The sequence below is a fragment of the Pagrus pagrus genome (genome assembly GCF_965226575.1).
Source record: "Pagrus pagrus genome assembly, chromosome: 8".
NCBI classification, from domain to species: Eukaryota; Metazoa; Chordata; class Actinopteri; order Spariformes; family Sparidae; genus Pagrus; species Pagrus pagrus.
This window is the reverse complement of record NC_140192.1, coordinates 34,113,587-34,141,376: the sequence shown is the minus strand read 5'-3', so window position 1 is coordinate 34,141,376 and position 27,790 is coordinate 34,113,587. Positions and strand designations below refer to the sequence as shown.

The window sequence follows — 27,790 nt, the reverse complement described above, 5'->3', positions numbered from 1 at the left end:
ATTTAAGATAATTTGCAATTCATGACAGTAGCAGCTGTAATCAAAATAGGACAATCTATCATTATAAAGTCCTTTTGTATTTATTACAAAATATATTCAAAATATTTGCCATCTGCCAGAACATCAGGGAGACTCACTATTCATTTTAACTACACGACATCTGCAGTACATCATATTACATTACATCTTTAAGCATCAACGTCACATGCTAATGCAGTTTAAAATGCAGATTGGTTTGAAAAGTGTGTGTCTGCATCACCACACAGTGATAACACAACTTTGTCTTGATTAAAAGCAGTCATAATGTGATGGATTACAATACCTGACACATGCAAATGTCTAGTCTTTGCAAGTTTGTTTCCCCACATTCATATCTGTCGTGAATGGCACTGGAATACACTGTGCTTTAAAGTACTTTATTTATGGTAAGTACTGTGAAGTGCAGACGTCAGCTGAGCCGTTAGCGTTGTTTCTTTTGATCAATTAGACAATGTGATCTGAACATGAATGGGTGAATGAATTGTTGCATAGTTCCATTAGCAGGACAGGCACTTTTAGCCTTTTTTAATCACCAGGATTTTGTCCACACCTGTCCTGTTCTGTACTTATAGGAGGTCAACTGAGCCTTTGAGAGAGACTAATTCTAAGTTCTAAACTGTTATTGGATTCACATAATCTTTTTTCTGTATTTTTTTTTTATTAATTCCTTAAGTCTGTCATGGATAATCTTCTGTCTCTGTTCGCAGTCCTGCTGAACTGTGTGAGCTATTTGTAACTATGACACTAAGTGTTCTTGTTAGCTTCACAAACCACCCTGATGAAGAAATCAAATAATTCAGAATCTGTATTAAGCAATTACAAACATGTTTCTGTGCTCACAGTGCTCCGTTTGGCAACAGGGGATCAGAAATGTTTCTCTTGAACCCAACCTGTCCGTTTCCCAAAGACCAACATTTTAAATGTGGACATAAAAGAAGAACAAACACAAAGAAAATGAATTACTCGGACATAATACTCTGATTAGCTTGTATGGATCCTTTTTATATCCAGCATAGAGATTGGTCAAAAGACACTCCTATGTCTTTTCCAAAGCACCTGTAAGATATCTGAGATCTGTTTTCATTGAACAGAATGATTCGTCCCTTTCATTTTGTCCATCTTTTCGGTTTACAGCTCCATCCAGGGACTGAGGGAGGCCGCACTGCTCTCAGGCTCTCAGGAGGCTTTCTTGGTGCAGGCTCCTGGAGTCTCTTGTAAGTTCACCTTGGATCTGCACACAGAACAGTTAGATCAGTTGATAAAAGTGTATCTTTGGCGAATTACCAAAGTCTTTAAATAGTATGTTTTTACAGGAATTTATCAGTTTTTCACGATCAAACATTAAACTTGCAAGACTGGGGTTCAAAGAGTCAGTGCCAACCAGTCCTCACTGCTCTGGCTCACTGACCCGGGGCATTCAGCAAGCCAAGAGCATAGCTGAATAAGTTGATGAAAGTTCTCAGGCATCCAGGTCACAGTCACTTAGTACTGTATCGTAGGCAACTGGACGTGTTGGAGTTAGTTAGAAGTGAAGAAGCCTCTTGAATGAGAGGTGAGACGTTTTCAAGAAACTGATACACGTCCAGGTGCCTCTGATACAGCACTCAGAATAGCTGAATAAGGCTTTAACAGGTTGTTTAACCGTTGTTTGTTTGTATGCTTGGACAGGTTGCACACTACCAGGATGTTCTCCAGCCTTGTACCGTGAGAACAGTAAGTCTTTGTTTGAACCATAAATAAATGCACCTGGATTACAATCGCTGAAGTGACTCTTTAAGTTAAGTTTAAGCACTGGTGCCTAATAATGCCTTCTTACAAGCTAGCTGTTGGGGTTAGGCAAATATGTTAGAGGTATGATGCTAGCTATGCTAGCTTATAAGCACTGAAACAGCAAAAAACAAAAAGTGGTGGAAGTGCTGATGGGATTTGTTGACGATGGTCTCATGATCTGAGTAGCTCATGCATGAGTGTGTCTGCCCTCTTGGAAAGTTGGATACAGAAACACCACTTGGACAATTTATATGATCATGAAAGAATATACTACATAATAAATTAGATGTAATCATAATCGTGATCAAACCCATAAACGTACTTAACACATTTCCGTTATCTGCAGTGGTGCATGTGGTTTGCCCAAGTGGTGTTGCCTTACTGAAGGGAGCCAGGCTTTGAAGCCAATTTTACATAATGGCAAAAACTGTGTAATTACAACGTCACATGATGCACTGGGGCCCAAAAACACTTTTCCACATCAGCTTACATTGTGAAAGAAGCGGCTGTAAAATGATGGATGGGACAGGGTCCCCCCTGATGCTGTATTTCCCTTGTTAGATCCATGGTGCTACTCAGATCAGGGCGCGAAGATCAGTAAATAGCTAACAGACAAAATGAGTCATGTAAATCTGTGCATAACCTGTTGTGTGTCATGTGACTCTTGACCAGGTGGCCAGCAGCCAGAGCAGCCATCAGTGAGAGCTCTCCAGCCAGCACGGTGGCACACACAACCCTGGCTAGCTGCCGGGCATTCTCCCCTGGACAGTCCTGACAGGCTCCCTGCACGCCCAGCATCTGCGCGCGCACACACACACACACACACACACACACGCACACAAAATGACATTGAAAACAAAAACTACGGAAACAATGTTCATGTTGGCATGGCTAGTCTATGTGTGTGTTTACCTGGAGGCAGGCTTGCTGGGGGGGCAGGTTGGTACCTCCTCCTACTGTGCCGAGCTCTATAGAGGGCATGGTGCAGCTGATGTACAGGTCCTCCCCTGTTGGTCCTGATGCCTCCATCAGGGTGATGCAGTTACTGCTACCCACTGACTGGGCTGGATCCTGGAGGACAAACATACACACACAGCCGTAAAATCAACACAGAAATACATTGGAATACCCAGATGTGCAACAGCTCCTGAGAACTACTTTACCTGTCCACAGGCTATGTAGATGGCAGTCACCAAGTTGGCTGCGTGTGCGTTATATCCACCGATGCTACCAGCCATGGCTGAGCCCACCAGGTTCTTGCTGATGTTCACCTCCACCAGAGCTTGTGTCGTCGTCTTCAACACCTACAGCACAGGGACAAGGAGTAAATATAGAGTTAGTATGAGAGTGGTTGATTCTAATGAACAGAGTACAATTTATTAAGGGAACTTATGTGAAACTAAAAAAAAAATGCAATTTAGCAGATTGTGAAATATAATCTAGATTTCCTATTCATCATTTCCTTTTGTGTGATTTTGTAATGTCTTTAAGACAAAGTACTGAACAAGAGTACATTTCTTTTTTATGACTATTTCTCAAATAAAACAAATGGAGTGAAAACATCAAGTGTGAACGGCTCAAGAAAAAGTTTCACACAAGATGAGTTCACAATTTTTGTCTCTCTCTGTGCCTGTTCCTACTGACCTCCCTACATGCCTACAGTGTAAGTCATGAGGCCACATGATCGCAATATGTGCAAAAATATTCCACAGTTTAAAGTTAATGAGGCTTCAGCATTGTGAATTGGTCAAATCAAGTGAGTGAGTTCCAAAGTCAGCTGCAGCGTAGGTGAGAGTAACACAACCAAGATATTTTGTGCTAGAAAGAGTGCAAATTTGGAAGATGCCGTACACTTGAAGGGATCTTTTAAAGCTCAGTATGAACAGCAGAATGATTACAGCAAGCAGAAATCATTCCAATGTTCATTTGTGCATCTGAGTATAGTTTTGAGACAGACATAAAAATGTATCATTTAGGAATTTCATCGATCAATATTACAAATATTTTATCGATATTATATTTTCTGTATATTGCCTCCTGATTGTGCAGAATGTTTCTTTAATATGCATATTAGAAGGTGGGTATAACCATATATATATTTATTTACCTTTTCATCGTCGTTCAAATGTATTTGTACAACTTGTGTGAAGCACTTTCAAATCTGAAAGGTGCTACACAAATATAAGCTACAGTTTGGACCCACCCAGCTGAGTCTTGGTATCTATTTCCTATTGACTACTGCAGGCAACCAACACCCACTGTCATACTCATTGAAAACTGTACTTTGAACTGTATTCAAGGATTTTGAAAGTCTTACAGCTTTCTTAATACTTGGTACCTTGTTCTTAAAACTGCAGTAATACATGCTAGAACCAACACCTGCATTGGCTTATCCAAAGGTGTCCATTTATAAGATTAAAATGTTCTACACTATGGACTGAATTTCTGTTGATGAACACAAAGTCACTGGTTTTAAGGATGGAACAACTGAATAATGAGGCGGTTCTGGCTCAGGACGTAGAGCAGCCGCCCACCAATCAGACGATCGGTGGTTTGATGCAGTCTACATGTCGAAGTGTCCTTGGGCAAGATACTGAACCCCAAATTGCTCCCGGTGGCTATTCCATCAGTGTATGCGTGCCTATGAATGGTTATCGCTTCTGATGAGCAGGTGGAACCTTGCACGGTAACCTCTGTCACCAGTGTGTGAATGTGTGTGTGAACGGGTGAATAATGACTTGTGTTGTAAAGCACTTTGAGTAGACACTAGAAAGGCACTATACAAGTACAGTCCATTTACCATTACCATTTAAGGCCAGTAAAGGCTGTACAAAGTGCCAGCAACAGTAAGCTGCACTCTCACTCTGGCTCCTCCTACCTCTCTGACCACTTTAGCGGGGATGGTGGCCTCACAGACAGCAGACTTGCCCCTGCCTTCGATCCAGTTGATGGCGGCTGGTTTCTTGTCGGTGCAGTAGTTCCCGCTAACAGCCACAACCTGCAGCTCTGGAAAGTGCTGCTGGAGTCTGCTCAGAGCCTGCTCTGTACCCTGCAGGAACAACGTGTTAATTACAAGCGGCTGAAAAATTAAGACAATGAATGAACCCACAGTCAGCGTCATGTGAGTAACATTAGGCAAAATTTGCTTCTCTTTATGTGTGAAAATAGATAGCTTGTTAACCATAGCCAGCTTGGTAGCTTTCAGCTTGGTGGACTTGTTTAACTGACTAGGCTTGTTTCAGTTCCAGCCACGATCTACCTCTCTACCCATTTTTGATTAGCTGGGAGTTAGGCCTTTGTCAGGCACTGCCATGATGGCGACAGCTGGTATTTTTACAGTCGGTGGTTAATCATCATACTTACACTAGGGTTACAGCTGTCATGACACGGTTTACATATTGGGTTACTTTCATATGCATATGAAATGCTTAAACAGTTACCTTAGAGATCATATTCATCCCCATGGCATCACCAGTCTTGGAATGAAAGCGGATGTAGAGATTTCTCCCAGCCAGAGCAACCAGCAGCTTCTGGAGCCGTGCAAACCTGCCAACAGCAACCACACACTCTTTCACACAAAGCCAACATGTGGACACACAACGGACACTGAGTGAATTCTATGTCCTCTGTCTACGTCCAAATCAGGTTCATATTTTACCTGCTGGTGTTGTCAAATGCATCTTTGATGGCCTGAAAACCGTCTGTGCTCTCCAGCCAGGCCTTGACCTCAGAAGCCTGGCAGGCAGAGGGCAGCCTCACTACGGGTCCTCGAGTCATGCTGTCAGCCAGGATACGACTGCTGGCTCCACCTCCAAGCTTCAGCATGCAGGGGGCAGGACCACAAGTCAGGTACCGTGTATATTATCACATTATGTTGTTATCACAGTGTCAAAGTAATACTGAAGATTTTGAATACATAAAAACAGGCCATGATAAAAAAACACCACTTAATAAAAGATAAATGATAAGTCATTTGTCAGAGTCTCTCATGTCCAAGTCTGAGGCTGTGTTGACCCAACTCTCCATGTGGACCACCCTCCTATGACGTTTATCAGCACTATCACAGGGACCACTAGTTTTTGCATTCTGAGAATGAACACTCATAATTCACAATTAGTCCTTGTCAGGGAAACGTCATTTTAGTCACTTGACCAATCAATCTGACAACCGATGCTGTCATTTTTCTTGTGAGCTCAGTTTAAAAATTCCATGTTATCATATTAGCAACATACCCAAAGAGCAAATTATGTCTTTTTAACTGAACATTCAATTCATATATACATTTACAAATTGTAATATTAAAGTAAAACTCGTCGGGCACCCCGGTGTCTGAGTTGTTGGAGAGTGTGCCTCATGTACAGAGGCTGTGTCCTCGCAGCAGTTGCCCCAGAGTTCAAATCCGACCTGTGGCCCTTTGCTGCATGTCATCCTCCCTCTCTCTTCCCCCGTTCCTGTCAACTCTTCAGCTACACTATTGAATAAACTAACTCGCATACCAGTTTCATTCTAATTTAATACTGAAAAAATATACTATATACTAGGGGTGGAACAGATCACAAAACTTACGTTATGGACACCAAGAAAGGTTAGTTTTCACTGTCATATAGTTTTCATATCCATTTTTTGTGGTTGGTTGGTTTGTCAACAGGATAACACAAAAACCGCTGCAGTGATTTCCACAAAATTTGGATGGAGGATGGGTCTCTGCCCAGAATAGACCCTAATAACACCTGGTGCGGAACAGGATAAAGGGACGCATTTTTCCCAACTTTCTTTAACATGCTCGGGAGCCCCACTCCAGCCGGAGTTTCTACCCATTAACATCATTTCTCAAATTAAGAATGGGAAGTGGTTTTTAATTCTCTAATTACCCACCGTACCCACAGCGTAGCCTGACATGCCACCTCCCCAGAAATGTAACTGCACGTCGCAGCGACGTGGGTCGCAAGGAATGTGATTGGTCCACTTACGGTGAGCTCTTTGGCTGTTGCAGTCCCTCCTGACCAGCCGGCTGCTGCTCCTCTTGGATTATACTACTCCTACAGAGCCTGTCTCTCTCTGTCTTAATCGTGATTAATTAATCACAAAGCTTATAATTAATTTTTTTTTTTAATCGTTTGACAGCCCTAGTATACAGATTTATATTCCTGTTTGCATTTCTTTTGTTAAATATGAAGAAAATATGAACAAAAGTGCTGCAAGGTGTTTGACAAGAAATAAAGTACAAATGTATTTCATTTGTTAGTTCAGTGCAAGGTTTCAATAAGCCTAACTAAGGCTTACTAATACTATACTTACTTACTATAAGACTGTTAAAAAATTATACAAACTGCTACAATTTTTGCATTATGTTAAAGGGGACATATTATGCAAAACTGACTTTTTCCTTGCTTTAGTATGTATAGTTGCGTATCCGGAGTGCCTCCCCACCCCCTAAGCATGAGTTTTGACAACTAAGTCAATATTTTGTACCTGGCAGAGTCAGGAATTGAGTCTCTAAACGAGCCGTTTGGATTTCGACCGGATTGTGACGTCACAATCCGGTCTTTTGCATTCTTCCAGCCCTGGCGCTGGCTATCTCCTCCCACATTACGCCAGCTACCTGAACGAGGATCCGCCATTTTTTTCCCCTCGCTAACTTGTACGCGACAGCCTGACCGCTACCATGTACGACCCGAAAGCCAAGCACTGCTGCTCTGTCGTTGGATGCACGGATCCTCATGTTTCGCTACATCCCCTCCCTACCAAAGAGGATATCAGAGCGAAGAGGCTACTTTTTATTTATCAGGGTCTCAGCTTCAGTGAGCAGAAGCGTTATGGTCTGTGCCAGTCACTTCACCCCGGACTGTTTCAGCAACCAGGGTCAGTACAACGCTGGACTGGCAACAAGATTGTCCCTTAAAAGATGGATCCATACCCACTGTCAGTGATGGAACTGTAAGTATTTAAAAAACAGTATAGTTTGTGTTACTTTGGCCGTTTAGCACATGAGCTAACGCTAACCGTGGATGTAAATATGAGGCTGAGCTAACATTACATGTGAAGTTATCAACGTTGGGCTTACTGACCGTAGGATTCACGATAATGTTAATGATACGAAACGTTTATTTGTCATATCAGCACTCTTTTAAAACATGACGGTGAATTGAGAAAATGAATTAGGATATTGAGATTGTATCGCTTCTAACCGGCCGGGGAACCACTGCTCGGCCGTGAACATGGGGAGGAGACGGGGTGAAATGTCTCAGTTGTTCGCGGACAGTGAGCTGCTGCTCCGCGGTGAACAAACAGAGGAGACAGTGTGACATCGTCTCAGTTGTGTGTGTCAGTTGTTCGCGGACGTTTCGCTGCTGTTTCGCGGTGAACATGCAGAGGAAACGGTATGAACTGGTCTCTGTTATTCACGGCCAGTGAGCTACGTTAATTCATTAGCATGTTGTGTTAAAGGACAGTGTGTAAGCAAACTTCTAGAAGCGTGTCTTGTCTGAATGCACTGCTGACTGTGTGACAGCCCGGGGAGCTGCTGTAGATTGGCAGATGTCATGGCTCTGGGAGACTGTCCTCTGACCGTTTTTCTGTGTGTTGGTATACATGTAATACGTGTGTAGCGTTAGCCGTAGCGTTAGCTGTAGCGTTAGCTGTAGGCTACAGCTAACGGTACAGCTAATGCTACAGCCTGTAGCGTTAGCTGCTGGGATGAGAGACCAGACCTGAGAGTATCAAAACATTATCTGCAGTAAAGCAGTCACTACTTTGTTTTGGAGCTGGAGACAAGAGCTACCTGCTACATGTCTGCTGTGCTACTATCAGTTTTATGCAGGCACGGACACAGAAAAGTATAGAAAAAATCACAAAATATTTTTTGTGTGGCATTGTCTGACTTGAGCAGTGCAGTGGACCGGTTTGCGACACCGCAACCGGTTTACATCAAATTAAGTGTGACCTTGCTGCCGTAACTGTGGGAATGTGACTGTGCAAAGCGGTGTAAAGTGTGGATATATGGTGCGAACAAGCACGGAAACAAGTCATAAATGGATCAGTGGCTTAGGACCAGGTCATGTAAAAGAAAAGCAGATGAAAATTCTGACACGACAGGAAAAGTTGTTGAGTCCCAGGAAGCTGGTCCAACGCCAGCGTCGTCGTCAAAGCAGACCCCGCCACCAACTCGTCATTAACGTGAAAAATCCACCGTCAAGGTGAAACGGAGATACCACAGCGACTACATACAGTTCCGGTTTTTTTGGACTGCCGACGAGGAGGATCCTAAACCACACTGCGTGTTGTGCTATGAAACGTTAGCTTACGAGGCTATGAAACCTGCAAAGTTAAAGCGACATCTGGAAACTAAACACAAGGAGTACATGGGGAAACCGACTGGATTTTTTGAAAGGAAACGCGACGAACCTCTTTCATCACGCATATGGTGAAAGAGGCTTCACGGTTTTTTGCACCTGGAGAAAATGCTAAGGCTACTGAGGCTTCATACAAGGTATCCCTCTTGATCGCTAACGCTGGAAAACCTCATTCAATAGGTGAAAATTTAGTTAAACCAGCTGCAAAGCTGATGACTAACATAATGTTTGGGGGGAAAGCCAGCGACAAAATTTACAGGATTCCTCTTTCCAATGACACCGTCCAGCGGCGCATCAAATCTATGGCTGAAAGCGTGGAAGATCAGCTGGTGACACGCTTGCGCCAAAGCCAGTTCTTCTCACTACAGTTGGATGAATCTACCGACATTGTGAATGAGGCAAATCTGCTGTGTTTTGTGAGATACCTTTATGCCGGTGGAGTGCATGATGACTTTCTCTTCTGCCGTTCCCTGCCAACCAACACCACAGGAGAAGCAGTTTTTCACTCACTCAATGATTTCATTATGACGAATAACCTGGACTGGTCAAGATGTGTCGGCATTTGCACCGACGGCGCAACTGCAATGACTGGAAAGCTGAAAGGACTGGTAGCGCGCGTTCGCGCAGTAGCACCGTCTGCCGCAGCAACACACTGTTGCATCCACAGAGAACAACTGGCTGTGGAAAAAAATGCCACAGTGCCTAAAATCAGTACTGGACGAATCTGTGAAAATAGTCAACAAGATCAAAGGTAAAGCACTGAACACACGTCTTTTTAAAGCGCTGTGTGAAGAAATGGGGAGCGAACACACAAAACTTAATGCACCACAGCGATGAACTGTATGACAGAATGCATGATTTCCAGTGACTCGCAAAGTTGGCATACTTGGCTGATGTTTTCAGCGCTCTCAATACTTTGAATGTGGCGCTGCAAGGGAAGACCGTCATCATCTTCAATGTCCAAGACAAAATTAAAGCCACACGCATGAAAATGGAATTATGGCGTGGCCGTCTCGATCGCGGAGAATTCGACAGTTTTCCCACACTTGCTGATTTTCTCCTCACTGCTGGAGAGGACATGGATAGGAGCACAGTTGCATCCTTCAAGCAACATCTGCAAGATCTCCACTCGCAGCTGGGAATATATTTCCCAGAATTAGAGACAAGCTTGAGTGGATCAGAAATCCATTTGGGGACAAAACGCACATTGAGCAAGTCAGTTCCAAACTTTCACCAAGAGAGGTTGACAGCCTTGTGGACATTGCATCAGATGGGACACTGAGGACAACTTTCAGGGAGAAAGGATTGACTGACTTTTGACTCCACATCCAGCCTGAGCACCCTGAGCTGGCTGACTCTGCTCTGAAATTGTTGATGCCGTTTCCAATCACCTACAACTGTAAAGTTGGATTTTCCTCCCTTGTTGGTCTGAAAACAAAGCAGCGCAACCGGATAAATGTGGACTATGAAATGAGACTGAAACTGTCTAGTTTGGAGCCAGACATTGCTTCACTCATGGCCCAGAAAAAAAGCAGCACCATTCTTCTCATTAAGATGACAAAAAAAAACTGAGTGAGTACAGAGACTATGATATTGCTTCCTTGAGGGATGGGTTAAATACAAAGAATCTCACTGTACAAGCTGTGTGACAAAAATAAAGTACCTGTATCTTTGGTAAAACTGTCATTTTATGTTGTAATTTGTGAACTGAAGTTGGCATATTGTTTTGGGGCTATTTTGAGTTAGGTGGTCCGTGAGTGTTTTTTTATGGGTTAAGTGGTCCTTGGTCTGAAAAAGTTTGAGAAACACTGACTTAGACCAAACTGGATTTATCCAGAATCGCTTCCCATTTTATAATGTCAGAAAGTTTTTCAACATCATACATGCCTCTGAAACAGATAACTCTCGAACAAGTGTTGTGTCTTTAGACGCGGAGAAAGCTTTTGACCGTCTAGAATGGCCCTCTCTTTTTGATGTAATGAACAGAATAAATTTTGGCCCCACTTTTATTAAATTGGTTAAGATGTTATACAGATGCCCAATGGCGCAAATTCAAACAAATAATGATATTTTATCTAAAATTACCCTCTCACGCTCCACAAGACAAGGCTGCGGTCTCTCACCCTTGCTATTCTTGTTGGCGATAGAACCGTTAGCGATAGCAATAAGATCCCACCCATTAATCAAAGGGAAACAGATGGGGGGTACCACTCACAAAATTTGGTTATATGCGGGCGATGTCCTAGTTTATTTGACAGAACCGGAATCGTCAATACCCACATTATTAGAAACATTAACCGAATACGGTGTTATCTCTGGATACAAGATACATTTTAATAAGAGTGTTGTCATGCCACTTAACACAGCTGGGACTAAAATATCGAGACATAATATACCCTTTCAATGGTGCTCTGAGAAATTAACATATCTGGGCCTTCATATCCCCAATGTATGTTCAAAGGCTTTCTCTCTGAACTATTTACTTTATTAAAAAAAACTGAAGCGGCGCTAAACAGGTGGATGAACCTTCCTCTGTCTTTGGTGGGTCGAATCAGGTGTATCAAAATGAATGTCCTGCAGAAATTTCTCTTTCTGTTTCAGATGCTACCCACTGCAATACCTTAATACTTCTTTAAACAGCTGCACTCAATTGTATCTAGGTTTATATGGAAAGGCAAAATTCCCAGAATAAGGTTAAAAGTCCTTCAGGGAACGCCTCGGGAAGGTGGACTGAAACTCCCTAACTTTAAAACCTATTACTGGGCAGCACAGTGTCGGGCGGTCTGGGTATGGAAAGCAAATTTACAGCAACCCCTCTCTTGGGTACAGATGGAACAGCATGATATTAATTCTATGCGTCTTGCGTCAGTCCCATATGTTCCTTCATTCAAACAACTTTGCATGCCGACAACAAATCCATTCATAAAACACACTTATAAATTGTGGTCTGATTTACGGAAAAAGACCCAAAGTAATCAACCCTTATATAACCTTACCCCCTTCCATGCGAACCCTTTTCTACCAAAGGTCCTAAGAGATGGCATCACCCAAGTATGGTTCACAGAGGACATTAGGACACTCGAGGACTTATACAAAAATGGGGTCTTACGAGTCATTTGAAGATCTTACAGCTAAATACAGCCTTGATAAGGGGCACTTCTTCAAATTCCTGCAACTCAAGCACTATATTCGAACAGAACAGGGGGGCAGACTTCTACCAGTTATAAAACAACCCTTAGATGATATACTGAGTAACAAAAAAGAACTCAAGGGGTTTATATCTCACATGTATACTGGCATTAACAGTCTGTTAGAAAAAGAGGGGCTTAAGGTTAGGGAAAAATGGGAGCCTGACTTGTTTCATAATTTTGAAGATGCTGATTGGACTGAGCTATGTGAAAAGGCCCAACGCTTTTCCTATAATAGTAAACATATATTAACCCAGTACAATGAAAAATATGTTCATAATGAGTTACTCAAACACTTGTCTTGAATATGGAAAAAGCCAATAAACAGAATGTTCAAAAAAAAAGATAGTAAAACAAGATAGTTACTAAGATAGTAAACAAAGCACACAATTGAAAGTGAATAGGATGAAAGTAATATGGAATGAGCCTGCATATTTTGCCATTGAAAAAATCTTAATTGGTTCAGTCAAAATGTGTTTTCAATGTCAAATATGCTAAAGCCTTATATTATTATTATATTATTATTATTATTATATATATTACACATTATTGGTTTTTATGTGATACAGGTGCAGGCAAATCTAGGGAAACTGGAGGAAGTGTGAAAGGGAGAGCAGAGTCTACTCAGGGACTGATTACAGAGGCAGCAGCTCAGCAGCAGAACCCTGAACCACAACTTAGGATGAGACAGATGAAGATGAGTCTGTTGATAGTTTTGACTACTTTGCTTGCCCTCAGTCACAGGATATACATATATTTTTTTCTTATCATCCTAATTACAAGGCTTTAGAGATCAGTGCGCTATTGTAGGCTGAACATGTAAAGTTATAATTAACATTATTTTGATATAATAGGTCGTGATCTAAAGTGGGCCGGTCTGAGGCATGAAACTCCAGGGCTGAAAATGAGTCCCACTCCGGCCCTGGTGTGACCTATATATAATATGAAAGAAATGGCTGATCTGAGGGCAGTGGCTGAATATTTGCTGTTCATATGTCATATGTAACAATTCCTTTTTTCCACTTCAGTACATGTCCTGTAAGGCCCTATCAGCATCTTTGGAAAACAACATTGCCGACACTTACAGCAATTGCTCGACAACCGCGGTTGGTGCTGGCAACCAAACAGCCCTCTGTGGTTGCCATGGGGACCTGGAACTGCTTCCCATCAAGGTGCAGCGGTCCAGCCACACCCACGGGTACAGGCATGTAGCCAATGACATTTTCACAGCAGGCGCCCATTACCTGGAAAACAAAAATGTTGAGGAGCTTGTAAAACAGGAAGCAGAGTGAAACAGAGAAGACAGCACTTTGCTGTGTGTGTGTGTGTGTGTGTGTGTGTGTGGCTGTGCGTCCTCACCTTGGAGTAGTCATAGTCGGTGTATGGCAGTGAGGAGAGTGCAGAAGGGGAGGGAAGTTTAGCAGATATCATCTGTCTTCGAATGGCCACTCCTCTCTCTGGTCTCTCCATCATGGCCTCCAGTTTGTATGCTGGGATGTGTTTGGAGTTGACCAGTAGCATCACCTCAGCATCACTCAGCAAACGAGGCCCCAGCTGCAAGAGGTACAATCATGCAGTGACTAAGGCCAGATCCTGGTCTGCACAAGAATGCGAACGCAAATGGCAACACTGGCCCAGTTACTCAGAAAAATGAATGAGGTGATCATCTCTTTCCTCAGTCCAAATGTGCATTTTGACCAGCTGATATTTTGTAACGGACATGACCAGCTGATGTTGCTACAAGGCCCTGATTGCATATCATTCTAATCGCTTATCAGTCTCAGACTCGGCCCAAACAAACAGAATAGACTAAATGTTCTGCACTATTTGTAAGAGGGCAGGGAGGACAATCATCAGTGCATCGTAGCCTTTGCATGCTTTGTGTTTTATTGCTATTTAAATGTAGACTATATATATATATATATATATGTATATATATATAGATAGATAACTTTATATATGGCTATTTAAAACATGTCCAGTAGTTCTAGTTGGTCGAAATTCCATAATATTAATGGCAACATTGTCTTTTTTGTAAGATCTTGGCATAATTTAAGTTTAAAACATTAAAAAAATGAACTAACTCTATCAACAGTGTTATTATCGAACATCATACAGCCCCACTTTAAATATTCATCTATGTCCAGTCGTTATTATAGATCTAGCACAATGGACTCAATAGGGGTGGGTGATATGACGATATTAGATCGTGAAGGATTAGAATGTGTAGACGATCTGCCAAAGTGCAGAGATCGTAGGATCGTCTAGGGCACATTCTATAAATTGCAGTTCTATGCTGATGCACCGACGCACCAGGCGTATTACGGCGTCAACCTGACCGACCAATCATAGCGAATTACGGGCAGTGACTCGCTTTCTAACCCGCCTCCTTGTTTATGTGTGTAGCGGTAGCCGCTTGGAGATCCATGGCAGAAAGGCAAACGGGGGAGTTGGCTGCTTTTTTAAAAAACAAAACAAAAAAAACAGCGTTTCACCATCTCTCATCTCTGCCAGTTAGCCCCTCCACCTACCGCCTCTCTCGGTGCGGGCGGGCGGGCGGGCACGCACACACGGGCGCATGGATAGGTTGCGGTAAATGCGCTATATCGCGCTAATTGTACAGTGTTCAAATAACCGCGACCCCCCCAACCCCCCGTTGGATAGTCCGACCACTGACGGACTTATTTGACCCTTTTCAATAAACTATTTAGCAGAGGTGGGAATTGTGGAGTCATCTCCATGCCATGTATTTGTTCTGCTCAGTCACTGAACCAGGTGCATTCACTAATTAGCTCACCTTCCTGGCTGAAGAGCTGTGCTGATCGGACTCAGCTGGTTTAGTGCATGAACAGAACAAATACATGGCATAGAGATGACTTGATGACCCACCTCTGCTATTTAGTGTTTTGATATACTTAAATCCTGTTAAAATGACTGTTGAATAAAACAAACAGTAATGTCTTCATTGATATTTTACTTTCATGTTTATTGAAAGCTACCTTTTATGTTGCAAGAGTGCACTTTATCAGAGTGTTGTTGTTTACCTTTTAGTATGTTTACGTTGTTTGCACATGTTGGCAAAACTGCAATTATTTAAATTAAAATCTGTTCAGAAAGGTTCTTTGGCCTAAATTGTCTGTTTTTCTTTTTTTCATTTAAGATCGTGATAAAATCGAAATCGTGATTTAATTTTAAAAAAATCGTGATATGATATTTTTGCCATATCGCCCACCCCTAGGACTCAAACATAGTTTCGTTTTTAAACTCTTGTGTTTTAAAAAATGATAATAAATTTACCTTGTGACCTTGTAAGCTTGTATTATCATCATTTGAAATATTCTTATCTCACGAGTCTTACTGGATGGAGCATTCCTTGCATTGTGGGAGAAGTCTATTTAACTGCCATGAAACCCCAAGTCAAGTCTGAGAAAGCTCAAAGGTGAGCTGATTCGATTTGAGGACGCACAGAGGCAGCCAAATCAGTGCAAGTGTCTTTTCTATTGGCGTCATGCTCTAATTGGTTCAGCCTCAGAGAGATAGTCGAGTGACAAAGCTCATTACAGTGCAGTTAAATCACATAACTGCAGTCTTATTGGTGGGATATGGCTCCACAACTGAAAGAGACATCTTAGGGAGCTGGAAAGTAGGCTGACGTGATGTAAGCACTCAGCCACCTGAGAGGAGGTAAGCTGTGAAAAGGAGATTGTATGGTTTCAGTTGTAATGTCTCACCTCAGGGTTGTTAAGGATGGCCACACATTCCTCCAGGCCTCTGGGCTTTGGGAGGAGGCTCGGCTTATCGATCTTGGACTTGAACTCTTCCTCCCCCCCCCCAACAACAAAGATGCTCTTTGGCTGGGGATCAGTGGCTGGGGCAGACAACGGCCGAATAACCTCATCTAATAAAACAAGATAGAGTTGGATACCACAGTGCTATACAAGTCCACCTGCTACAGCATCATCACTGAGCACAGACAAACCTCTGTCTTCCTTTTTGGCGATCGCCGGGGCAGCCATACTCTGGAGAGGGGCCAGGGCCCGGGGAGTGTAGGGCTCCATCCTGCAGCAGGTCTCAATAGGCCGTCGCGGGGTCAGGGCAGGGGCAGACATAGTAATAGGGTTCTTCAGTGACAGTGTAGACTCCATCTCAACCTGCTCGAAGAAGATGTACTTGATAGCCAGCAGCAGGGCCAAGGCGAGACAGATCACCTGCTCTATGTCCATGGATATCATCCTGTGGAGGAGGAGGGGGGACAAGAGGGACAAACACATATACAAGAAGTTTTATTACTGAGTTCAGAAGTTGCCCATGGCTTTTTTTTTGCACCATAGCTTCAATACAAATTTTGATGTTCTATTTATACTGAGGTATCGACAGTAATTGTTGAGATAGCTGCTCTTTGTGTTAAAGGGGCTCTTTGGAACTTCTGAAAGCTAGTTGTAAGTTTATGTTAGCGGACTCCATTTCTAAACTAGTTAGCTACGGCTGCTCTCTGTTAACAGACACTGAGAAGAGGCACTTGTGTAGAATGTGTAGAAAGTCACATCCTTTTGACAGTTGCAGAATATAAGACCCAAGTCCTTCACAAAGAAATCTACAGTGCAGCAGCATTAAACAACTTACACAAATCGTTCATAGGCTTGCAACCATAAAAATGGGGAAGGTCTCACTGGTCAGTTCATATTACAATCCGCTCACATATGGTCAATAAAAAACTGATCAATACATGTAAATTGCTACAAATTGTTAAATAGAGCCCCTTTAAATGATCTTCATGCTTCACAGTGTCTGAGTTGGATACAAAGTCAGGCCCACCTTTAACTCTATGAACATCATTTCCTACCTGGAAATACTTAAGAATCTTTAGAATGAACTTAAGATAATTAAGTTGCATCAAGAGGTCATGAAATAGAGAAGTCAATTTAGTCACTACCATGGTATAGAGGTAAATTGGTTTTTGCTTTCTCAAACATTTTGAATTGTATATAATAAATGGCTCTAGGAATGGGAAAGCCAACTTCACCTACTTCCAAGGTGCCTGGAGAAGAAAAAAAGAAAAAAAAGTGTTGCTGAAGTTCCAGCAACACTTGTAGTATAAAGAACTAATTTGTTTTCATCATCAGATGATGTTAGTGAATTTGCTGATTTGTCAATAAAGGGTGTACTATACACTACAAATGTTGGTGGAGTTTTGACATCTTTTTACTTTCCATCCTGACATATTGAGGCTGTTCTGTTCTGGTATTATCATATGTCCAGAGTGATCCGATCAGAAGTGAACAGATCGTAATTCTGAACACTCCCAGGACGCTTTTATGTGATTCACTGTAATGCATTACTGTTACTTATTACGGGCCGCAGCTCAGCAGGCAGAGTAAGTCTTCCAGTAAATCGGAAGGTCGCTGGTTCAATTCCCTGGCTCCCCTGGCTGCATGTCCAAGTATCCTTAAGCAAGATACTGAATCCTAAACTGCTACTGATGAGCAGGTCGACGCCTCTGCCATCAGTGTATGAATGTATGTGTGAATGGGTGAATGTGACAAGTGCTCTGAACGGTCAGTAGACTGGAAAAGTGCCAATGTTGATGCAGTCTGTTTCCACTAACCATTGAAATAGTAACTGGATATCCCCAGACTCCCTTACAAGTGGCCTGTTTTTAAGAGTTGTTGAGTGAGGAGAACCTTGCGAAACTTTGCTATGACTATTCATGCTTCTTGTAAATTTGACATTAAATGCAAAACATGAAGTTGTTTCTTTCCTTGTAAAAAGTGTTATTGTTTCTCAGCATTGCCAGACCAGCCTGTCTACTTCTGTCTGAAGCTCATCTTACCTCCCAACATTTCGCATCTGCTTTAACACAGTTTAGAGTTGAAACGATTACTCGAGTAACTCGAATAATTTGATTACAAAAAATGATCGAAGCAAATTCTCTGCCTCAAGGCTTCGTTTAATTCCTATCACCCGCGTTATGTGGCCTGCTTAGCTCAGGGATCATTTTTCCACACGGACTGTTATTGCGGACACACACCACTACGTTCAGAATTTAGTGGGCGCAATGGCGGAGAGCCAAGAAACCATCCGTAAAAGACAGAGAAGGTCCAAAGTTCGGGATTATTTCACACTTAAAAAAGAAGATAAAGTGCAATGTGTCTACTGCAATGCAGAACTGGCGTACCACAACAGCACATCAACAATGATTCAACATCTGAATCAAAAGCATCCAGTTGTTAACACCAGCTCACCAAGCGTCGCCGACACAAGCTTACGTAAACATTGATGTTAGCTAATTCAATGTAGCCTACCATCGCTAGTTAGAGCGTATGGTATTTGTAGAGGCTGTAGCCTGATGTCGCTATGACTAGATATCATGTTAAGATGTGGAAACTAATTCATGTTAAATTGCATGAGAGTAATAGCCTACACCAAACAACTCCTTTCTCCACACACACACACACACACACACACACACACACACACACACGGCTCGTCTCTCTCACTCTCCCTCAAGCACGCGTGCACACACAAGCAAACACACACCCTTACTCCCGGTGTTAGGAATAGTTGGAATAAAAACCTGTATGCTTTTTCAGGAATAAAAGCCAATTGCTTGGTCTATTTAACAGGCCTGTCATTTTCGTTATGCATTATTTGGTATTGTTGTTTAATAATGCAAAATTATTTTTTATTAGATTACTCGATTAATCTATGGGATAATCGGTAGAATACTCTATTCTAAAAATATTCGATAGCTGCAGCCCTAGTACGCATCCTGCATCTCTGACCTAACAAACTCACTATCCATGTGTCCAGGGGACGCACCATATTTTATCCTTGATAATGCTATATTGTGAACAACATATCTGTATTGAAATAGTTATAAAGGGGAACTTTTTCAACAATGTGAATAAACTAACTGGGCCACCTTCAAGAATGATCAGCTCTGACTGATTCTGTATTCTCGCATGATGATGATGACGGATAATGCTTTGCCATTCGGTGATGATGTCATGTCGGGCTGTACCCGACTCAGGATTTTATCAGTCCTATTGGATTTTGCTGTTCAATTAAAAGATTCAACTATTCATCTTTTTTTTCAGTTCAGCACCACACTTAACTTCTTTATCAGCCTCCATCAGTATGTTTTACCTGCAGCCTCAGACCTCCGTTTTAATCTGTGATATGAAAACATCAGATTTCCACACAGTCAGAGAAAGTCAAAGTGTATGTCTGCACATAGTTCAGTTATACAATCCCAGTGCATCACAGAGTCTCTCCTGTTGGGCTCCTGACAGCACGGTTCTCCTCACTGAAATGTTATCCCTGTGCATTTTTGTAAGCACTATGTTTTATGCCGTTTTGTAATGTACTCTGACCGACAAAACCAGTCTCAGACTGACTGGCTGATCAGCCCTTGATATCCCAGTGTATTGTTTTCAGATTTGGGATTTTATTTGTTATTTATTTGTTTAATTTTCAGATGCATTTTCAACTTACATGAATATAACCATGATCAGATCCCTACAACAAAACAAATACGAGTTCAACTGTACTCGGAACTCGGAAGAAAAATACAACTGCCGACACAGATAAGTGCAACAGAATGGTCCCCCACGTTGGAATTACAATTAGGAAACTCAGGCAAGATCTGCGTAGCCTAAGTTCGCTTACATAAATACAGATGAGATCACAGCAGTATGGCGGTGCACATAGTGAACAATTTCTTTTAACCTCTTCATCAATTTTTACTTCATATAGGGGTTGTTTGTGAAACGTGCAGTAAATACAATTTGTAGTTGTCATTTTCACTTCATTCAGTTTATCTGTGCTCAATAGGAGTCTTTGAGAGTATTTGTTAGAAACCTACTCATGCTGTCTTTTTTAAAGTGCCCTCAACTGTTAAATCAGCTGCTGAAGTTGCTTGTGAAGTTCGCAGACTTGCCATTCAAACACCCGTTTGCATCAAGCGTCCATGTTTTTCCAAGCAAATGCACTGCACTGCAACGCTTTTAGATTGGAAGTTGGAAATACAGACTCAGAAATTCCGAATTCCAATTTACAATCAAACACACCATAAAACTACAGTTTGTCAGAAATCACAATTTTTATTGAGGGCCCACTGAATTTCCCTAAGACCCACTGAAATGATCACCTGTGGGGACTGATGGTGAACATGTCAAATCTTACAAATACAGAAAACAGGAACCAATATAGGCAACTTCCTTGACACGAGAGTAAAAAAAATCATTCAGGTTTGAAAGTTGGGGAGCTAGGTAACACTTGATAAAGCCTGTGAAACACTGTCTACAACAAAGTCTTTCTGTTTGGGCCTTGTTCATTCAGTAAATGTTATAAATGAAGATATTTCCTGATTTGTAAAAAACTCATTGTATCCGTTTATTCATGATGTACGCGTTAATTTGCATGTAGAGCTGGGAAGTGAGATCCCATTACAAGTCATCATTCAAAACATATGCTAATGCCAGGTGTAAAGGTGATACCAAATGTGAACAGCCTCACAGTCTCCACTGTACCTCTCTACCAGTGTAATTGCATTTTATAGATAGATTCTGAGGACAGGCAAAGCTAATGCTCCGAAGAGCTCCAGCAAATGCAGGTTAGTCGCCACACTTACGTGAACACGAAGTTAAAAGTAAGCATATCAGTAGTCTCACCTGGTAAGATAGAAGTGCCAAAGTGGTTTCTCTGGCTCGATCCTCCTGGGTGAGAGGTGGTCCAGTTCCATGCTGACCCCTGGCATGCCCACTGTGGTGTTGATGGACAAGGGCTCAGCGATCCAGCGGCTGTGGGCGTGAACCATCACCAGGCCCAGTGACTGCACAAAGAGCAGAGAGGAGAGATCTCACTTGTGTTCAAATGAAAACAAAGAAACAAATGAAAGAGGGAGAGAGGCATTACCATGATCATTTTGACTCTCTGTGTTACAGGGTTGGGTTTGTTGTCCTCCTCCTCCTCCATCACCCTGGAAAAGTGGCTCAGCTGCCAGATAGGATGGCCCTCCTGACTCTCACGGGACAACTACAAAGGCAAACACAACACAGTCAAACAATCTGACATTAACACATATATATAGGCACATAAAATGAAACGCTGCACCCATACCTCCAGCACCAGTGAGACACACGCTGGGAAGAAAGTCATGAACACAAAGTAGTTGGCCAAGACAGACATGCAGCCGAAGCAGCACATGATTTCCAACTGCCGCACACCTGAAACATACGGGACAGATACTCAGCCATTCACAAGAACAACACACATGACAAGTGTCCACTATATTACCGAACGTATTAAAAGGTGCAATATGTAAAAACTAACCACCTCTTGAATTCATATTCCACCAAATATGGTAACCATTAAAGGATAACTACCGTTTTTTACGACCTGGACCTTATTTCTAGCAAAATATATGATCATTTACTCACCCAGATAACTTTGGTGTCATTTGGCGTCGTTCGGACGAAATTAGATCCAGTGGAGCGCCGCGTATATCCATATAATGCGAGTGATCCGGGCACCGAAGCGCAGCCTCTATGAGCATTATCTGCCAAGAAACTAGTTCATTTCCCCAATATTTTGTTATGATACACTAGTGCTATTCCCCTCTGAGTCCGGGCTCGTCTGTTATCAACATCCGGGGTCTGTAGGTTGACCTACTACCTCTGACCTGGAAGATGTCATCTCTGAGCTGCACACGCACCCGCGACAGCCGGCTTGTTTACCTGTAGCTGCTACTGCTAGTTAGACCCCGGATGTTGATAACAGACGAGCCCGGACTCAGAGGGGAATAGCACTAGCGTATCATGACAAAATATTGGTGAAATGAACTAGTTTCGTGGCAGATAATGCGTTATATAGGGGCTGTGTTTTGGTGCCCCGTCACTCGCATTATATGGATATACCGGCGCTACACTGGATCTAATTTGGTCCGAACGACTTCAAATGACACCAAAGTTATCTGGGTGAGTAAACGATCATATATTTTGCTAGAAATAAGGTCCAGGTTGTAAAAAGCGGTAGTTATCCTTTAATTGCTGCTAAGTGTAGCTGCCAATAGCTAGTTGTCATTACACTTTACACAGCAAAATAGGCCATCATCTGCTCAGAAGATGAATGATTGAATTTGACAGATACGCTTCACAGTGTCCACATTCACATATCTAAGCATTTAATTTGGTTCACAAGTTTTTGTTTTTGTTCTTATGACAGTTATTTCTTTTTACATTACTTTTTTCACTTCCTTGAGCTTTTTCAATTTATGTTCAATGTGCTATCTTCAACTATTGGTTATCTTCACCAATATCTGAACTCTGTAAATAAAGTGAAAACGGTGTGATCTCAGCTCAGAGAACTAACTGCAGTGAAATGCATAAAGCTGAAAAAACAACAAACCAGACATGGTTCCCACTCCGATCACTAAGCACTCCACCAGGGCATCCAGAGTGAAGGTAGGTCCCAATACTGCCATGCCACGAGCAATGTTGTCCCTCACTTCATCCTGAACAATTGTAGCACCAAGATATCCCAGTCAGGGCTACTGTTGAATTTCATGTGGAATGCTGAAATATGATGAGTGAATATTTCTCCCTACCTGAGAACTGGAGCTTAAGGCAAACTTGGCGAGAGCGCATGCTTTGGAGAGGTCGATGAGAAGCAGGAAGAAGGGTAAGGCCTCACTGGAGAGCAGAACAGAACAAGTTGTAACTTGACTTGTAACTTGTAAGATATTGACGAGAAAGGGATATATGCGAAAAGTGTGTCCTTACTTGAGGCCCGTGAGCTCTTTGTCAAGGAAGTGAATGACAACTGTGCTGAAGACGAAGCTGGAGAATATGGTGAAAAGGCCAGCAATACCTGCAAGAGAGTAAATGAGGTGCATTTTAGCTCTATCTAGCTAGTTAGATCAAAAGATCTCCTTCCTCTACAGCCACAAGATCCATAGCATCTTAGCCACCTTAGATATCTAGTAGACATCAAAACTTTACCTAAGATATATTTGGATCCAAGTTGTCTCAAGTTCTGGAACTGGAAGTAAATATAGACGATGGCAATGCAACGTGTGATGGTCAGAATGATGATGTCACTGCTCAGAATTTGCTGTAAAAAGAAAAGAAAATCAGATCAGTGGCAAGGCAACAGGAATTAATTAGAAATGTATGGAAAGTAAGTAACTACAGGATAATCCTCAGTGATATCCTCTTAGCTGATAAATATAGAGATACAGAGCAGGGACCCCTACTACAAATAGAGTATAACATTTTGTTGCATATTAAACTGGGTCTACAATAATGTGTAGCTAACTGTAGCTAACCAGATGTTTCAATAATATGCAGTCAGCCACACATTCTCACCCCAGATCATTGAATACTGATCTATAATGCAGACGCTTAGCTTCTGTGTGCAGCTCTCATGCCAGAACGTCTTACATGACAAAACCTTGCTAGCCTATATGACACCCTGGAAGGAGGCCAGCTTGAATTAAGGAACTAGGTAGCTGTTAAGCATAGGTGCTGCACAGTGATTAAGCATAATGTTAGGTTAGCTTGCTCACATGATTGCACAAGGAATCATGGGTAGACTATCAGCACAGCAATAACAGCATTTACATGCACCTTAATATCCCACCTATGATAACAATAAAAATGCTTCATGTAAGCATGTCAATCAGAAGAGACTGAGAATAGCCGTCCTGATGTGATTGAATATTCAATCAGATTAAGAGAGTTGGTCTACCCCTTGGATAATCCGTTCAAATGGAAGATATTAGTACCTAATAACAATGTACATGAATGCTTAATCTCATTGTTTCTCTCTGGTTGGAGTCAATATTTTCTTTATGCACATGGTAGCCTCACATTGGTGTAACATGACAGGAACATGGTGGCAGCAAAACAGAATTGGTCTGTGGCCAATACAACTCTTTTGTTGGAAATCTTAAAAGAGTTTAAGAAATGAGTTGAATGAAGTCAGATTCCACTGGACTACAAACTGAAATACTGTTCCAATTTTAAAGAATTCTATTTACAGGCGGAGCAAATGAATGAGTTTTCTCAATAAAGTTGGAAAAGATCTTCTATATTTCCAGCAGATTAGACACAGACATTTAAAGATGTATCAACATGTCTTTATCAGATTTCATGGTGATCCATCCTTTAGTGGTTTCTGTGGTGGACTAATAGCCTGACACTCTTCCCTAGAGCTACAGCTGTACTCAAATTAACTACAAATTAATGATGTCTACAAGGATTTATAGCTATTGGTCATTACAATACATATTAACTTTAAATGGGGATAAGGGTATTGCATCAGAGCTGTGTGATAGTATTCATATACTGTCCGTGCCTAAGTGCGACAGAGGGAGGACAGTCCTGCAGGCTGGTGGCTTTACATTGTGTGGTCAATACACTACTACAAATAACTGACATGTTCTCCATCATCTCGTTCACTCACCTCTTCTGTTTTAGGGCAGTCAAAGTTCCAGCCACAGATCTGATCATTGCCAGTGAACATGTTCATGGACATCATGCAGATGGTGAGGGTGACTGTGCCGACAATCACCTCCCACTGGTGAGAGGCCACCAGGAGGCCGTGCATACGGAACAGATGGGTCAGCATGGTGCAACAGACCTACCAAAGAAAACAAATGGGGTGACGGGAGAAGCTGACTGCAGACCTTTACATGAACAAAGATGTCATTGGAGTAAAGATGTGGGTTAGGGGTTAGGGTTAATTTACTGTTTAAACTAACAAATGAATGCGCATAATAATCTTCCAGTTATTCCCCTACCTGGAACTATAGTCATTCATATATGTCCTAGGCTTTCATCTCATAGTACATAAAGTCTGTTTGATGCTGGCTTTATGTTTAACTTGCTTTTCATGGATTTGTTCACATGTAATTTGGTTATTCTGCAATTAAATCCAGTTTTTTACTCTCTTTTCAGATATGAGCCCACCTTTTGTATTGTTTGTCACCTATCTTCATTTTATTCCCCCCCCCCCCCCCCACAAATGGTTTCAAGAGTTGTTTCCATTTTGTCTAGTGCCAGAAACAGAATGGTGATTCAGTCCCATGTTCTTTTTACAACTATAATGTCAAACAGATGAATTATTGTGGTATGGTAGGTAAAGACCCCTGAAACACTGTGGTGACTTACTACAGCTTCATACTCTGGTCATTTACTGCTCAATTTACAAAAATGAATATGATTCAAGGAATAACAAGCTAAATCTAAAGCCCTTTGAAAATGATTGTAGAAACTATTCTTTTAAAAATAAACAAAGTCAGAGGAATTAGACCTAATAAAATGTTCTGTATCATTAATATCAAATTAAAGCATCATTTTCAAATGTGTCAGCTTTTAACAAATTACATTTCAACGGAAGACAATCATCATTGCACGCGGCTATGTGTTCATGCTGGTAACTGAAATAATGTATTTCAGTTAATATCCTATGGTCTGTGTCAATCGCAGCCTTCCCGTGTATGGGCGGAAGCTGGCCGGTCCAGCGGAGCGGCTTTTGTCCCGCTATGCTCGGGTCTATTTTTGACGATGGTTATACCGACGCGTCTATCAGATCGCTTGAGTCGTCCTGTCGCCTGTGCGGGTTTTCATTCAATACGAACAGAAAGTTAATTTAAGAGATATAATTCACTTACCTTGACCGGTTATCGGTTAGACGATAAGTGTGTCCGGTGTTTGATGGCGGCCAGCCTCCTGACGTGTGTCAGCCTCAGGTAGTGCAACACTTCAGGCCTGCTCACCAGCACAGTTAACACCCTGTCTGAAGCTCACTGAAGACCGATGGAACGATGGCACGCTACTACATCTTCCGACACTTCAGCCAATCACATCGCTCACTTGCTGCACGAGCGCTTTATCCACGCCCCGTTTCCTAGGCGACAGCATTAACGGGGCATGGCCAGAGCGAGGACGACTAATCTCGCCATTTCACAGACACACAGCCAGGTTTGTGGTGTCTGTGTGAGGTCTGGAGCTCAGCTGTGGCTCATAATGTTCTGTTCATATTCTACAGCAGCTTTGTGACAGTTCAGCAAAGCTGTTAGGACTAAATATTATATTGCTCTTTTGTTTGAAGCCTGAGGAGGAACATGAGCTCTGACAGTGTCTAATACAGTAGACTGTGTGCTGTCTTCTCTTTGATGAAGGGAGACCTGTTTTATAAATCATAGACCTATCAGTTAATTATAAATCATAGACCTATCAGTTAATTATAAATCACAGACCTATCAGTAAAAATCATAGACGTATCAATTAAGGAACCCCTGGTACTTTATTTGATCCTATTTGGCATTTAATCTTGCTCCATTTCATGTTGCATGTGATGATATTATCACTGTAATTTTCGGAGCAGACTACATATATTGGTTATATATGCAAGCTGGCATTACAAATAATTCCTACAGGAATTAGCTTTACATTCTCACATGGGAATGGGGTCCTCCCAGGACTTCTGGGACAGTGCCTGGTCCTGGCATTTCAGTTTTGTTTGTCCTTTATATAACAAGGTGATGGTTTAAGGTTAAGTTCAAGGCTGAACTTATGTAAGGTGGTGGGTCATAACTAACTGACCCACCACCTCTGATATGTCTTTCCACTGCCCGTTTCATAACTTCACCTTCACGGCCACATATGAGTTGGACCCAAAAAGGAACATAATAACGAATTTATTCAATAAACATGTAAAACCCCTGTACAAATAGGAAATAAGGCTATACAGTACACAGAAGTTGTACCAGGTGGCAGCATAAAAAAAATATGTTTTCCAACTGCATGTGTTATGCTAACTTTTCAGATGGATTTTCCTATTCAATTCAATTCAATTCAATTCAAAAAACTTTATTTGTCCCCAGGGGGCAATCACACCACAAGTAGTCTCTGGCACTTACAGACAGAAATAGATAGGGTGCAAATTACTATTGTGTTACCTACCTATAAATCACCTATTTGAGCTATAAATAACACTTTTATTGAGGGTTATTTTAAAAGTTTCTGTCCAACCATTACCATTGTTTCCACTTTTGTAAGTCAAATACTGTAGAATTAGGTCAAGACTAAATGTTGGACATTGTAATTAATCTGAAGGCCCACAGTGTAGGTTTTAGTGGCATCTAGTGGTCAGCTTGCAGATCGCAACTAAGGAGCAGAGCTAGTGTGGAGTTCTGACCTGTAGAATGCCAACTGGCCAAACTCCTGCTTCCAGATGATCTTGGACTCCCAAAAGCCGAGCTCGTCACCAAATAAATGATCCCACATAACTCCAAGTCAAAAGATGGTCAAGCAATGGATTATTAGATCGACAGCTGGTTTGATGATTGATTAATCAAAGTTATTAAATGAAAGTTGATGAAGGTTCTCAGTCATCCAGGTCATGGTAAATCTAAGTGCTGTATTGTAGGCAACT

The 27,790-nt window shown here is 41.9% G+C and overlaps 1 protein-coding gene across 1 annotated transcript; it reads right to left on the bottom strand.

Annotated features, from left to right (window-relative positions):
• Positions 1–1,020: 1,020 nt before the first annotated feature.
• On the bottom strand, positions 1,021–27,790 carry LOC311261539 (3-hydroxy-3-methylglutaryl-coenzyme A reductase-like). The gene is made up of 20 exons (XM_084360247.1): positions 26,025–27,790; positions 24,815–24,991; positions 23,350–23,461; positions 23,131–23,218; positions 22,956–23,040; positions 22,757–22,862; positions 21,470–21,576; positions 21,266–21,385; positions 21,022–21,182; positions 16,329–16,582; positions 16,081–16,247; positions 13,709–13,903; positions 13,435–13,593; positions 5,468–5,625; positions 5,250–5,355; positions 4,688–4,858; positions 2,973–3,113; positions 2,722–2,880; positions 2,453–2,607; positions 1,021–1,270 (listed from the first exon to the last, which is right to left on the bottom strand). The coding sequence occupies exons 2-20, from the start codon at positions 24,977–24,979 to the stop codon at positions 1,216–1,218; spliced, it is 2,664 nt and encodes an 887-aa protein (XP_084216373.1). The 5' UTR covers positions 24,980–24,991; positions 26,025–27,790; the 3' UTR covers positions 1,021–1,215.

Coding starts and splice junctions, on each gene's coding strand:
- LOC311261539 (XM_084360247.1), bottom strand. CDS start 24,979: ATGCTGACCCATCTGTTCCGTATGCACGGCCTCCTGGTGGCCTCTCAC. Junction 22,863..22,955: donor CCTTAAGCTCCAGTTCTCAG/GTAGGGAGAAAT, acceptor ACAATTGTTCAG/GATGAAGTGAGGGACAACAT. Junction 4,859..5,249: donor GGATGAATATGATCTCTAAG/GTAACTGTTTAA, acceptor TTGTTCCTGCAG/GGTACAGAGCAGGCTCTGAG.